The sequence below is a fragment of the Anopheles gambiae genome, chromosome X, assembly GCF_943734735.2.
Source record: "Anopheles gambiae chromosome X, idAnoGambNW_F1_1, whole genome shotgun sequence".
Classification (NCBI taxonomy): Eukaryota; Metazoa; Arthropoda; class Insecta; order Diptera; family Culicidae; genus Anopheles; species Anopheles gambiae.
The window spans coordinates 1,322,377-1,337,089 of NC_064600.1; the positions used below are offsets into that span (position 1 = coordinate 1,322,377).

Consider the following 14,713-nt stretch of genomic DNA (forward strand, 5'->3'; position numbering starts at 1 on the left):
GATTTTGATAATAAACAGAGTAACTTTGAGCTTTTAGTACGACTTAAACATCACTCTCTTATCTACACAGAATGAGAAGAATTCAAACCCAATATGACACACACAAGCTAAACGGAACAGATAATGGCGTATGTTGCATGGTCTGTCTCATGCCAGCTTTTGATCCCGAAGGCTTTCAGGAAAAGCAAGCGCATTTAACTCTACAAGATCGTGAGGAAATGTCGATTCACTCGCAAATGAGTCTCTCGACACCCCACAGTAAGTACATTTTCAAACTCCAAAGAGATCTTCCTCTAATCATAACATACTAGGCATACAGCTGCAGTCTAGCTGGCCTGCTGATGGACAAATCTCTTGTTTGTTTGTTTTTATGTACAATTATTTCATCACCTAGATCATCAATCACTCAATCACTCACAGGCACCGGAGAGTCGTCGGAACGAAGCAGAAGATCGCATTCCCAACCAGAACCAACAATCGGAAGAACAAGGGAGATAGATGGCAGGGGGGGGGGGGGGGGGCCGGGCATGGGGTTCAAGGGGGTTGGAGCATAAGAGGTAAATGTAGGCTTATCCTGGCAATGCAATTGGCAATAATAAAAAAAAAAACCCCGATACGCACGGTCTGTTTCTGACAAACAACCAGCGCGATGGTGGCGAGTCTAGGGAGAAGTGGGGGAGCCCTCAGCGTTCGCCCGTGAATCGATGCCACAACATTCACACATTCAACTCAGGATGTTTGGAGCGGCAGTGCATGAGCAACGTATCGCTGCGTGTGTAAACCGCGGTACACAGGCTGCAGGCGTATTTGCCGGGAAAGTGCACGTAGTAATGATTGCGCACGTTGCACACAACCTTCCCGCACAGCAGGCACCGCTTTCGCTCGTCCAGGGAGTTCACCTTCTCGAATATCTGCGCAATGCGATAGGTCTTCAGCTCTGGAAGTGTAATCAGGATATAGGGCAGCAGGAGAGAGAGAGAGAGAGAGAAGAGAGAAGAGAGAGAGAGAGAAGAGAGAGAGAGAAAAGATAGAAAGAGATGACTGACACTCTCACACACAAAGAAGTGGCTTGGTAACAGAACAAGAGAGCGATTGTTGTTTTTTTACTTTATTTTTTTTTTTCTTTTTCTCAAAACAAAGTGCGCGCGCGTGTGTGTGAGATAAAGCAAGGAAATAGAGAGATAGAGAAAGAGAGTGACGAGAGAGATACGAGGAAGAAGAAGAAGTGGTAGTAGTAGAAGTAGTAATAGTGTAGTAGTGTAGTAGTAGTAGGTACGAATAGCAGAAGTTGAACAAGAAGAAAAAGAAGAGAGATGCACGTATAGTATGAAAAAGATTGAGAAAGAGTGTGTGTGTGAGAGAGTTATAGAGAAATAAGAGCGCCAAGGGAACAACCTGAGATTTAGGGCAAGAGAGAAACAGCCAGATTGAGAGCGAAATAGAATATGTGATTTGAGCGAAAAAAATACTAATAAAGTAGTTATATATAGTAAGAATTACTTTATTATATTAAATGTGTGTGAGAGAAAAAGAGAATGAGAGAGAGAGAGAGAGAGAGAGAGAGAGAGAGAGAGAGAGGAATAGAGAAAGAGCCAGAGAGAAGAGAGAAAAGTGAGAGGAAGAGGGACAGAGAGATAAAGAGAGCAAAAGAGATAATGCAAGGACAAAGGAATGGGTCCAGAACAAGAAAGATTCAAAGACTAAGCTGATTTCAATACAACGAATCATTACGATAACTCAGAGAGTACTTGGCGACATAAAGGAGAAAGAAGAACAGAGTTCGAGCGTACAACAGGAAGAGAGGGAGAGAGATAGAGAGAGAAAGAGAAAGAGACAGAGAGAGAATAAGAGAGACGGAATAAAATTGTCAAGAGCATTCATGTCAGATGGGCAGATAAAAAGAGAGATTATTTGAAATTCGACAGGCATAAAAAAGTACAAGAACTTCGCGGAAATAGTATAGAAAGTAGTACCCGTGTTCCAAAACTTGAGTCAGCGAGTCAATTTTAAGAAGTAAAAGTACAAAAATACAGAGCCGAAATAGAACAAAAAAAAATTGACAGTCGCAAATCACATACGACAATTTGGCAAAGTTAAATGAAAGCAATGAGAAAAGAATACCAGCAATGCAAGGTAAAAACAAAAAAATGGAAAGGTGTAAAATGTGACCCCAACTGAAAAAAAGAAAATTGTAAGATTGAATTGAAGATAAGCAATAATAGGCACAAAACATTATGTTAAAACAAGCTATGAAATTTAATGCTCAGATCAAAATAGATTAGAAAGGAGTAAAAGAGAACTGATAAAATGATTCGACAACATCGAACCAACAGAAGCTGATCAATCCAGACGTTAGTATTGGAGATGATAGACAAACACAAACACTATGATGCATCCGTACGCTGATGTGCGCCATTACTCTCATCCTGCAGCCACACACCCATGGAACCGTTAGAAGAATACAATTGTCCAACTGTTCCCCAGAAGGAAAAGACGATGACCAAATGTTACATAGAAGAGGGGGAACCCCCCCCCCCCCCCATTCCAAGTGTATCACAGCTTATCGATAAAAACACGTTCATAGCAGAGAGGATTGAAGTGTGCTAGTACTTTTACCTCTCTCCGCTAGCGCGGCCGAAGATTTTTGGAAGGCATACTATGCATAGCTGGGACAGGATGAGAGGAGATCAACTTTCGTCTGTTATAAACGTGTAGAACAGGTGCATAATGGTACGGCGTTGGCTTTCTAGTTTACTCAAACATAATCTCAACGTTACAGATAAAGATAATGTGAAGAGAGAAAAAGTAATAGAAAAAAATAACTATGTATATATATTATAAATGTATATGCTTAGGAATAAAATTGAGAAGAGAGAGAGAGAGAGAGAGAGAGATAAAGAGAAAGAGGGAGATATATATATATAATTTCACAGAAAGCCATCAAATGAAAAGCGGCGCAATGAATAACTCATTACATTCGTTCAAAGTTTGTTACAATTAGGTACTACTAGAAAGAGAGTAGGTTTGCACGGAAGTAGAAGGTGTTAAGGCATTGGTATTTTATCGACAAAAAAGCTAGATGTTTTAATAAATTACAAATTTAACTGCCTAATATATATCTGCAGGTGCAAATGCGTGACTTGCTTGGTAGATCTTGCTTGGTAGACCGATACATTTGATAGTACGATTTTGTTTCGGTTTTTTTTTGTTCTTTTCTTCTTATTCCTAAAGGATTTATGATTAATCAGTGTTTAACGAGAATGCTGTACAAACCAAACCATGTGACAAACGAAAACAACCTTTAACGATGCACATGTGTTACTAATAATACGCAACTTTGAAGCCCCCCCAAGTACACTTATTAAACCAGTTTCACGGCCTCAAGTAATCCGAGCATAACAAAGCTAAACGTATTTTGTATATATTTGCCTAAGTTACGAATATTGCTTAATGCAGAAAAACAACGACTCACATCATTTAGGTCACATCATACGTACACACATACACACACTAAGCTCAGTGAGCGACCTCGATGTGAACTTACAGATACACTCAGTTAACGTGTTTTCGAACGCTACGTTATGCAAACAATTTTGAGGAATCACTTCAATAAAATCGCTATATTCTAAGCCAAAACATACGAATACTAAAAAAAAAACTCCGATTTTTACGGTAAGGATTCAATAAAACAAAACCATACACACCAGGAACACCGACGTTTCAATTCACTAAGTAAGCGTATGGTGACAACACAAACGCAAAAGATGGAACTCACGACATCACAAACAAAGTAACCCCACGACATCCCAATGAGCACGGCTTTACGGTAACTCTTTGCGTGAAAATAGAGAGGAGTGTATAGTAGCAACGATCTTTTAACATGAAATGGACGATCGACAAAATACTAAATATACCATCTGTCTTTGTTTCTCTCTCTCTCTCTATCCCTCTCTGTCCCTCGCACACTCACTCAGCGTGTTTTAATGGCAATCGTTTACAGACGTCGTGTGCATCTCTCGAATGATCGACAATTAGTAGCTGCAAATAACGCTTGTCCCGTTGGGTGTTGTTTTCCCATACCCTTGCCGACTAAATACCCATTAGCCGGTTAGTTGCTTTATGTCGGCAGGCACGCGTGGATTTTAATTTCACCGAGAGAGCTTTCTCTTTGCACTTTGAAATGTTAGTTTTGACTCGTTTCGATGTATTTTACACGTATGTGATTTTCGAACTACATTTTGCTTCCTTCCTTGCTTCTCTCTTCTTCTTCTTCTTCTTCCCGTTTAGTTCTTTTGCGGCCCGATACGATTAAACTTTAGTGTGGCCAACACAGTAACGAAAATCACGACACCATTAACGTACGTTTACTTGAAAGTGAAACCCAACAATTATACGAACACAAAAACAACGCAAACACCCGTATGAACAAACGACAGAAAGAGATACGTGTAACGATATTTGTTTTTTTTTTTCTTTGCCTTTGTTTTATTAAGTCTTTTAGTCATCAAATATAAATTATTTTAGTATAAATTATAACAAATAGGATTTTAGTTTTTTTCCTCCCTCCGTTTCCTCTGCAATGTTTCCCCCCTTTCGGTTTGTTTTACTTGTATTCTTTTTTTCCACTTCTCTTCTTTGTGTGTGGTTTTGAGCCTTTATTTCCCCGCTTTACATATCTGCTGTTATTACTTTTTGTATGGGAGTAGCGTTTTTCCAATTTCTCTTCATATTTTTTGTTTTCGTTTTCATTTGTTACATCCCATTTATTTTTCAATTTAGTGCTGCTGCTGCTTCACGTTTGTTTTATTCTCGATTTAATTTTAACTTTTTTTTTTTGTTACCATCATTGCTATGTTTACATCAGGTAAGATTCAATTACACACCGGCGGAAAGAAAACGAGGAACGAAGGATATAATAACAAGAACAATGATAAACATTAAATATAAGAATCCGAACACTAGAGTTTAGAGATTAAAAGTAAATGTGTTCACATACACACACACACGCTGGTACACATTGGGAAGTAAAGACTGTGGCTGTGGGCGCGGTCGGTCGGAAGGGTGGGAGAGGTTTACTCCCAAGTTTTCTCCCCCATCCCGTTCCCTTCCATAGCGCACTGCTAACCACCCCACGGCACCTATATCTCCATTGATAATCACCGCTTGGTTTCTTTTTCCCCTTACAACTCCTACAATTTGCACAATCTCGATTGTTTTCGGGGGAGGCGCGCGGGAGTCTCTTCTACACTTCTCCCCCTCTCCTTCCCCTGTGTTCCCTCTCTCCCCGTCTCCCATGTAGTGTAGCTTAACCAACTGAGCGGATTTTGTAAAACATAAATAGCGATTATTGCACGTAGTACACGAGTAGTCCCTAATGTGTAAGGCTACACGGAAGCTCAGAGTATGAGAGGAACGGGTGGAGGGCGCGTGGGAGTGTGGGACTATAGTTGAAGGAGTAACGGTGATTGAAGCGGACAAGTGCGGACACGACAGCCCGGCGCAGACGAGACCCACACTCATATACACACTCGCACACAACACATACACACGCGCGCGCACATACAGACATGTCAATCTCTACACACACTTACAGCTATTGTTGGATTTTTTTTTCTTCTTCTTCGTGTTGCTTAGTACATTGTCTTACAGGATACACGCCCTTGTCCGTCCTTATATTATATTGAGGGAGGCATTTCTAAGTGGACGTGTGAATGAAAGGGGCGGGGGGGGAAGCGTTGGGAAGAAGGATTGAGCAAGAAGAGCAACAAATATCCTACATCCTACAATGCAACGTTACAGAACAGAATAGTTCCCTTGCCGTAAATGACCACGTGTCATCACCACGTGTTCTGTGACGTTTGTGTGTGTGTGTGTGTGTTTGTTTTTGCTTCTATTACGTCATTCGATTCATTTTAGCTAATACAATCACCCCCAATCCCCTTTTCCCTGGCTCTGCGCACTGTAAACGAAGGTGCTTTGTGCACACACTACCCCCCACTCACCCTCCCACCCTCCCATCCTTATCTTTGTGGAGCTTGTTTTCTAAACCATTAAATGCATTACCCGTTTGGCTTGACCATGATGTGTGCGTTCATGATCTTGCCATCATTGCACTGAAATTAGCTAAATGAGTCTTTTCACCGACTTAAGCTGTAACACACACACATACTGTAGTATTTAAATAAACAAAAAAAAAAACAACACGCAATAGAAAGAAACATAACGCGACGAGGAGTGAGAGATATGGTGCGATGTTAGCTTTCCTATATGTGTTTCTTGGCAGATCTAAGCGACAGCATATTTTACTGCATTTAAGTTAAGTTACACGCTACGGCATTAATGAGATTAATTATAGAGAAGACACAAAAAACAAAAACACAATCACTGCATGTATGTGGCGAAGAGAACGAGAAATCGAGAGAAAAGAGTACGGTACAAGAGGAAAAGGGATTTGCAAAGGGAGTGAAGAACCGATCTGCATCTTCAAAAATGCATCCTTGTCTGAGTGGCAATACTAAAATTTCACGTTTTTCGAGCAAAACTCCAAGCAGACATAATACTCTTGCTACAAACAAAAAAAAGCCCCTCTTTTCCTCCCCTCCCCCTCTCGCTCTTTTTCTCTTTCTTTCTCGCTCTCTTTTGTGCGATCTCATGCTGTGCAAATAAAAACTGTACACACTACTACAAACTCTAACCTGTGGGCGCAGGTATCTTGATCGAATTGAAACAGTAAGCTAACTTTGACGGTTGTAAGGGTATTTATTGTAATATTGTATTCAATTTTCTTCTTTTTGCGCTATCGTTTAGCAGACTCTTGATTTTCTTTTGTCTGGTTCCTTTTTTTTGCACCAAATGTAATCATCAGAGGTGCTGCTAAACTCAATCTAACCTATGCTCGGGAGCGGCTAATAAATTAGGCGTTCGTTTGCGATAACAAAAAAAAAAAACATACCGCAAAACAAAAGAACAATAACCATCTTAACTACGTTGCAAGAGTTTGGAGTATTAGACAGCTTGGCGCCCGCTGCTTCATTTTCCCTGTTCCTTCTCTTTTACTGCTTGTGCTGGACCTTGCACCATCATCTTAAGCTAGACAATACCCAATCGAACACAGTACAATTGCTATACCTCTTCCTTTGCTGTTTCGAGTGCCGGCCAATAATGGAGAGGCTTTGGGGAGGGGTGGTGAGTTATGTGCAGTTTGGCCTCGTGTAAACTCTAAACATTAATACAGACTAGTAAAACAAGCTTTTCGCGTTTGTTTTGTTGCTTTTACAGATTTGTTTCTCTCTTACGCTGCACCTTTGAAACGTGAAGTAATGACCTTCCAAATTTCTTTACCGTTGCCTCGTTCCCTTTCTTTCATCACAAGGGATAAATCTTCCAGACGCAGCATCCCACAAGTAATATCGTTAAGCGGTTTAATCAAACATACAATATATTTAAAAAAAAAATAATTCAACGAAAAAGAGCAACCAAAAACATACCAACGTAAAAGTAATAACAATACGACAGATTTCACCGACGGGATGAAAGTGTAAAAAAACACGCTTACACAGACATATAAAGAAGCTCTCTGAGATTGATGATTGACTAAAGAAAAAATAATAATAATAATGAAACAAACAGAAGATAGCGACAAACAAATAACAACAAACTCTCAACAAAAGGAAACTAAAGGATGCAAGTAAAGGTAAAAAGGGGAAGTAAAGTACCCCCGCCGATAAGTTCTGTACATTTAAATACAACCATACAAAATGAGGTAGTACGTTATACTTTTAAGTTAATCATACATATGGTTTTTTTTTTATAGATATAAACTCGCGCGTACTTAGTAAAAATTGTAAAAAATAAACAGAATAAAAACCTAAACAGAAAAAAAAACAATAACTATTACAAATGTAAAGAAAATGTAAGGTAAATTTCCAATCAGATGCCGGTTTTTTTTAAGCTTTTTTCTTCTTTTTCTTTTGATAACCACCACTTAGAGGGTTAGAGGCTGAGTAGATCGGTAAAGCATAATTAGTTAATTAATTAATCGTTTTAATAATAAAAAAAGGAATATCAGGGAATTCCATTCAGAGAATTCAACATAAATAACATAAAAACTGTGATTTGATATTGCACATCATTAGAAGGTTTCGATATACTGGTAAATTAAAACGCCCTGGCCTACGAGTAATGAGATGTCGGTATGCGTGTCGGGTCTAAACACTTAAATACTCCGCGCGCTCGATGTATACATACACTTTCCAAATACATATACATGGCAAAGGAATACTTACAGACAATATCATTCAACGGTGTACTCATTCATCATCATCATCACACACACACACACAGACAGTCGATGAAACGAACAGACACACACACACACACACACACACACACTAATCAGAGAGTACACAAAACTAGAGCAAAAATAGAACAAAAAATATTATGCACTATGGGAAGGAGTATGGACGCGTGATTCTCCAAGCATTCGCGTGTAACTGGCATTGGTGCTGCGTTTGCAATATTTGTTAGTAAACAGTTTACATTTCTATTCTGGCCATTTCTACTGGTTTTCCGTGTCCCTTACGTAGGCTTTGTTTCGTGCCAGCGTCTCATTTTGTTTCTTGCTACTTGCGCAATTCTTCGCACTATCCCAAGGTTCGACCTATGCTCCCTAATCGGAATACCAACAAGGAATGCTTCGACATGATTGACAACTCTAACCGAGAGAACAGTGGGGGGGGGGGGGGGGGGAGCAATTGCAGGCGAAGTGTAATAGAAGAAGGTGAAAATGAGAGGGTAGCTGAGTTTTAAAGCAGAAGGAAGTTACCGTCGTCACTAGCCCTAGTATAGTGCAATCGGTTATTTTCAGTTGTGTGCGCTGTTTTCCCAACCAAAACCATTTTTGTTGTTGTTTTGTTTTATAAAATAATTACTTTGCCTACTATTCCCGAGTTACACATCCCTGGAGTAACTCTTCCAGTTGCTATAACCACTCCCGCACATTCACCACTTTTCATTAAACTCTCTCCTCCTCCTTACTACCTTTGCCAGAGTTTTGCAGTAATGCCATTACGGATCACATGTTTACGAAGAAGAAAAATATGATCACAAAAAAGAAGGTGCGCTCCCTTCCTATATATCTACCCGTTTTTTTTTTTAAGTAAAGAAATGCATGCTACAGAAGAGGTCTTTTGCTTAACGTTTGTATCTTTCCGACGAGTGGTTTGGCTTGTGAATGGGGTCGCATTGAAAAATGAAAGCTTTTTGGGGAACAATTGCTTCTCAAGAATTAGCAAGAACCGTGAATTATACTCCAGAACTACTACTCCAGAACTAACAGTATTTGGCCTGAACGGCTATAAAAAATAAATCGTCAACCAAGTGAGCTTCATCGTCCGTGAAATTATCGGAAAGTAAGCACACAAAAAACAGACAAACATAAACGTTGGTAATTTTAAATTTTAATAATTTTCAAGAATTGAACTATTTTTGCTTTTTTTTGCATGATATGGTATAAACTGTGTGTCAAATTTATGAGCCCATGATCAGAAAAGCCTCAAAGTCGCCAAAAGCAGAGCCAAACAACACCAAACATTTTCGTTTTCCCATAAGCATGACCTCTAATCGTAACTGAATCTAGTACACTAAGGTGTAAACGTCAGAAGCTTAGTAGTTTTTTACGCATTTAATTATAATTTCTCTCTCTGTCTCTCTGTCTCTCTATGTCTCTCTATGTCTCTCTATGTCTCTCTCTCTCTCTGTCTCTCTCTGTCTCTCTCTGTCTCTCTCTGTCTCTCTCTGTCTCTCTCTGTCTCTCTCTGTCTCTCTCTGTCTCTCTCTGTCTCTCTCTGTCTCTCTCTGTCTCTCTCTGTCTCTCTCTATCTCTCTCTGTCGCTCTCTGTCTCTCTCTGTCTCTCTCTGTCTCTCTCTATTTAATCTTTAAATTGCACTCTCTACATCTCCCTCTTCCTCTTTTTCTTTCTCTTCTCTCTATCTCTCTATCTCTCTCTTTCATTTTCTCACGCGTTTGTTCTCTCGCCTACCCAGTTCGGGAATGTGCTGTAAAGATGAAACGCTGTATCACGTTTCTGTCTGTGTTTGAGAGACTTTCGGGTTGTAAACAGCACCTGTGTTATTCATAATGATCTGCGAGTTAAAAAGAAAACTGCATCTGTCACTCCGTAAACAATGAAACACAAAATATTATACAAAACAATACAAACAAGACTTAACGAAACAAAAAAAGAAGCACAGTTCACAATTGTCGGGTTTACTGGGACATTCCCGCTCCCGGTCACTATGCATTCAAAATTGCACACATAATATCACACTCACTCTTCCTACTAGCCAAAAACGTCAACAAGCACTGCTGTTGCTTTGCTGTGAGTTCTCGACCAGGTGAGTGCTTAATTGCACACTGAGTCGGTTAGCGGCCAAGTGCGTTGTTGGCAGCTGACATTAAATACAAACAATATGATACAAGGGAGTGGCAGCTAGTGAGTGTGTGCGTGAGCACTAATCAGGATTCAATAGAACTGTGTGCACACACACACAATGATGTCTCTGAGCGCGTACACGTGTGTATGTTTAGGAGAATCGGTGGCGGGTGTTTTGGGTAGAATATTCTAACGACTGCGTGTCAACAAACTCGTAGACACGGTTCGGGAAACGTTCACTATATGTGACTAGATAAAGATACCGTACCACTGTCAGGTGTGCTTCCCCCAGACCTACGTTGTTGTTCCGTTTTAGGACGAACAAAGAACATGCTTTCCCGAAATTTTCGACTTCGACCTCAACAAACACTACCGATCAAACACAGCTGAGTTTTCTGTCACGCTCTTCCCCGTATACAGCACCCAAGCCCCTCCCTTTATCCCCTTACCCTTTTCATTCGATGCTGGATGTGTTATGTGGATTAGGATTATAAATATGGAAAGCCCATCATCAACATAATACGCCGATCAAGCACATTTGTGCCCTCTGTTGAGCTTAAAGTTCGCAGCTGGGGTCGTATTCAATTCATTATCCTTGCCCTTTACTAATTCGATTACATTTCTAGTACAACGGAAACAACGAAAATACAACAAAAAAACCGCTATTATTATTTCAACGCATGCATATGAACAATTATACCGAACGTTGAGGCTTTTTTGTTTGTAAAGACTAAGTTTAGAGGGAAAATATATGTGTAGCAATAGAGAAGTGTCACTATTCCAGCCGGGCTATGTGCCGCAACTCCGCAAAACGAATCTTGCAACTTGTAGAACAACAATGGAATAAAAAAAAAATGCTTATGCTGAGTACCCATACAAACTAACAAAAAATTCTGGGGGAAATAGAAAATACTGCAACACAATCGTAACTGAAACATAGCGCTAGTGGGAGCCGTGATGCGCTTTTTGCGAGTAGAGTATTATGGTATAAAGAAGATGTGTATGAGTGTGTATGGCGTTAAATGCACGTAGAGATTGCGCAGGTTGGTGGTAACAAGGTACGGTCACACACAAGGAAAGGTACAAGCATAACAAAATAAAAAGATAGATAGAGAGAGATATATATAAATATATAGAGAGAAAGAGAAAAACGATCCCTTACGAGCTGTACTTAGGACGCTGCGTTCTTATAAAACTGTACACAATCAACTTCAACGACTGTAAGTAATGGTAAATGTACAACAAGGGGGGAAGAGGGGGGCCAGAGCGGAAAGGGTGTCCTCATACGAATCCCGACAGTCAATATCCTAATACGCTGTATCAAACCGTTCACACCTCTCTATCGGCAAAACGAGTGCCATTCAAACGATTCACTCAAAACGCATACGACAGGTGTGAGCGACGAAGCAGAGATACCACTACAACAAATCCACAGATAGTGTGACAGTTACTAATCAGGGTGCGCTTTCGTGTAGCTTTGTCGCTGGGGGGGGCGAGAGAGGAGGGATTGGGGGAATGCAAGGTGCAGAGCCGTCGAACACAACCACGCCAAAAGGTACGAGTGGAGCCAAAGCAAGAGCAAAGATGTCGCGCGACTTAACCTAGAGCTGCGGCTGACAGACGACAGTGCCCCCTCCTGTACGATGGGTACTATTACTACTAGAAACTCCACCACTATCAGCGACGACGCCAACGCCGACGCCTACACGACTGTTACTGTCTTTCGTGAATCCTTGATTATTGGCTTTCAACAACTCGCCCTGATTGAGGTTGGCAGCTGCACCATGGGTCGGATAGGCGTGAATGCGCTTCTCACACATGCCCGCTTGGGAGCGTTTCATCTGCCGTCGTCGCCGTCTGCGTGGCTGCTGCTGTTCCTGGTACTTTTGCTGACGTTGCTGCTGCTGCTGCTGCTGTTGATAATGTGAAAGATGAGGTGGCTGCGGCCGGTATTGTCGGCATTCAGTGCTTTCGCTTGCTGCGCGTCCGGTGGTAGATGCTGAAGGGGGTCCTAGCGGCCAGTCCGAACGCGTTGTTGTGGGCAGTGATTTGTAACCCCGCCAAATGCAGCTCCGATGCGGAGCAGTGGAGAGAGCAGAGCGACTACTACTGCTGCATCTGCAACTACTGCCGCATGGTGAGCAGAGCGACCGGCACCCGTATAGGGTCGTCGACAGTGGAATGATCGGCGGCTGAGCAGTGCGACGATCCAGCAGACAACTGCTGGCGTTGTGGCGGCTAAATAGGCTACAGTTGCGCTTTGAGGCGGCCATGCCGCTGTTCGTACCGCTGCCGGCAGTATTGGAGCTGTCATCCACACTGCTGCTGCGATAGCGACTATTGCTGTTATCAGCGTAGTTGATGGTGTGCCGCTGCCACCAGGCGGTTGCTGCTACCGCACAGCTGATGTCGCCAGTGCGGCTACCCGGGTAGCATACCGCTCCCGCCGGCCCGTAATCCATTCTGGAGGACGGTGATGAGCTTTCTGTACCGGTAGTGGCCGCTGTACCTTTCGCGAGCTGCTGAGCTGGGCGCCATAAGGGCGGTGACGACAGCGGAGACTGAACCGACGGATACGGATAGAGGCACCGTTCCCGACTACCAGGGAGTGGACAAGGTAAGGGAGGCAGAATGGGAGGCGATGCGGGTTGCTGTTGCTGCTGCTTGTGAAGGTGATGGGACGTCGTCCTGTCGGATGGTAGTGGTGGTGCTGTTTGTCGAACGGGTTGATGTTGGGCATCGTCATCGTCGTGGTCATCGTCTGCGTGATCTCGATAGTAGTCTTTTGCATCCCATTGTTCAGTACCGGCTCGTGTGCTTTGATATCAGTCGGATAGTTCGCCACCGTTATTACCATCCCGTACACTACTTCCACCACCACCACCACCACCTCCAACACTGCCAACCTCTCCCCCGATACTGCCACAGCCACCATCTCCTCCTCGATTGACTCCCGCACCGGTCGACATCATGCCTGCGACACCTCCACCGGCAGCAACAGCGGCTCCGGCGGCTACTGAATGCATACCGATCATGCCACCGCCACTACTACTCCTTCCGCTGCCGCCGCCACCGCCCAGACTACTACTACCAATGCCACCGCTTCCGACACTACCACCACCACCACCTCCTCCTCCACCTCCGCCGCTGCCGCTGCCGCTGCCCGGAGAGACGGAGGCGGCAACCGCCGCCGCTACAGCCGCCGCAGCCGCCGCCGCGGACGAGTTCGGAATGGGAGGGAAGTCGGACTTGAAGGTCCCGAGCGCGTAATTGGCAACCGCTGCCGCCGCGCTGCTGAACTGCTCCGACTTGAAGCTGTTCGCGACCGCGGCCGCGGTGGAAAAATCGGGCTTGAAGCTGCTGTTTGCGGCGGCAGCCGCTGCCGAAATGGCTGCTGCCGCCGCAGCCGCTTGCGACGCCATCGTGGGGGAAAGCATGTTTTCGAACTTTCTGGTGTCGGGGTTGAACATCGGATGCTTGAATTTGCAATGCGTGCGCAGGTTATCGCTTCTGGTGTAGGTCGCCCGGCAGAGTGGACATTCGAAGCGGCCCGGAAAGTGCACATGGTAATGGTTGCGTATGTGGGTGACCACTTTGCCGCAAAGCTTGCACCGATGCAGATTGCAACCGCCTGAGAGCCGTTCAAAGGTCAGCCGCATATGCCAGGCCTTGGAGCCTGTTGGGAAGATAATACATACACACAGAGAAGAGAGAGAGAGAGAGAGAGAGAAAGACCAGAGAGAGAGAAGAGAAGAGGGATAACAAAAACAATGAGATTGTCACACGCGTGGATCCAGTTTTGTTGTTGTTTTTTTTTTTTGCTTCATTTTTTATTTGGCTGTTTTTTTCTTTAGCTTTGAAACGAGTAGCAGTTTGGTAGTAGTGGTAGTAGTAATAGTAGAGGTAATAGTAATAGTAACAGTAGTAGTAACCAGTAGCATCTAATAGTAGTTCAAGTAGTTTTAGTTGTGGTAGTAGTAGCATTAGTAGTAGTATTATTGGTAGTAGTAAGGGTTATAGCAGAAGTATCATAAGTGTGGTAGTTACTATAAGAGTTTAAGTAGTGGTTATAGTTCGTTAATGATAGTAGCAGTAGTAACAGTTCACTGGAGTAGAAGTAGTAGTAGGAGCCATTTGGAAGATTGTGTATGACACTTGTGTTTGTGTGATAATGAAGTGCGACTATCACACTTCACTCCAAACACCCTGTTGTGTGTGGTTGGTGTGTATCGGTATAATGAAAGTGTATGAGTGAATTCACTGTGTCTTGTGTCTGCGTA

At 42.8% G+C, this 14,713-nt stretch overlaps 1 protein-coding gene across 1 annotated transcript; it reads right to left on the minus strand.

Moving 5' to 3' along the window:
* Positions 1–6,176: 6,176 nt before the first annotated feature.
* LOC133391039 (spidroin-1-like) lies at positions 6,177–14,206 on the minus strand (the record flags this gene model as incomplete). The annotated part of the gene is made up of 1 exon (XM_061640930.1): positions 6,177–14,206. A coding segment is annotated over one exon (948 nt), but the record flags the coding sequence as incomplete, so codon positions are not given.
* Positions 14,207–14,713: the final 507 nt, after the last annotated feature.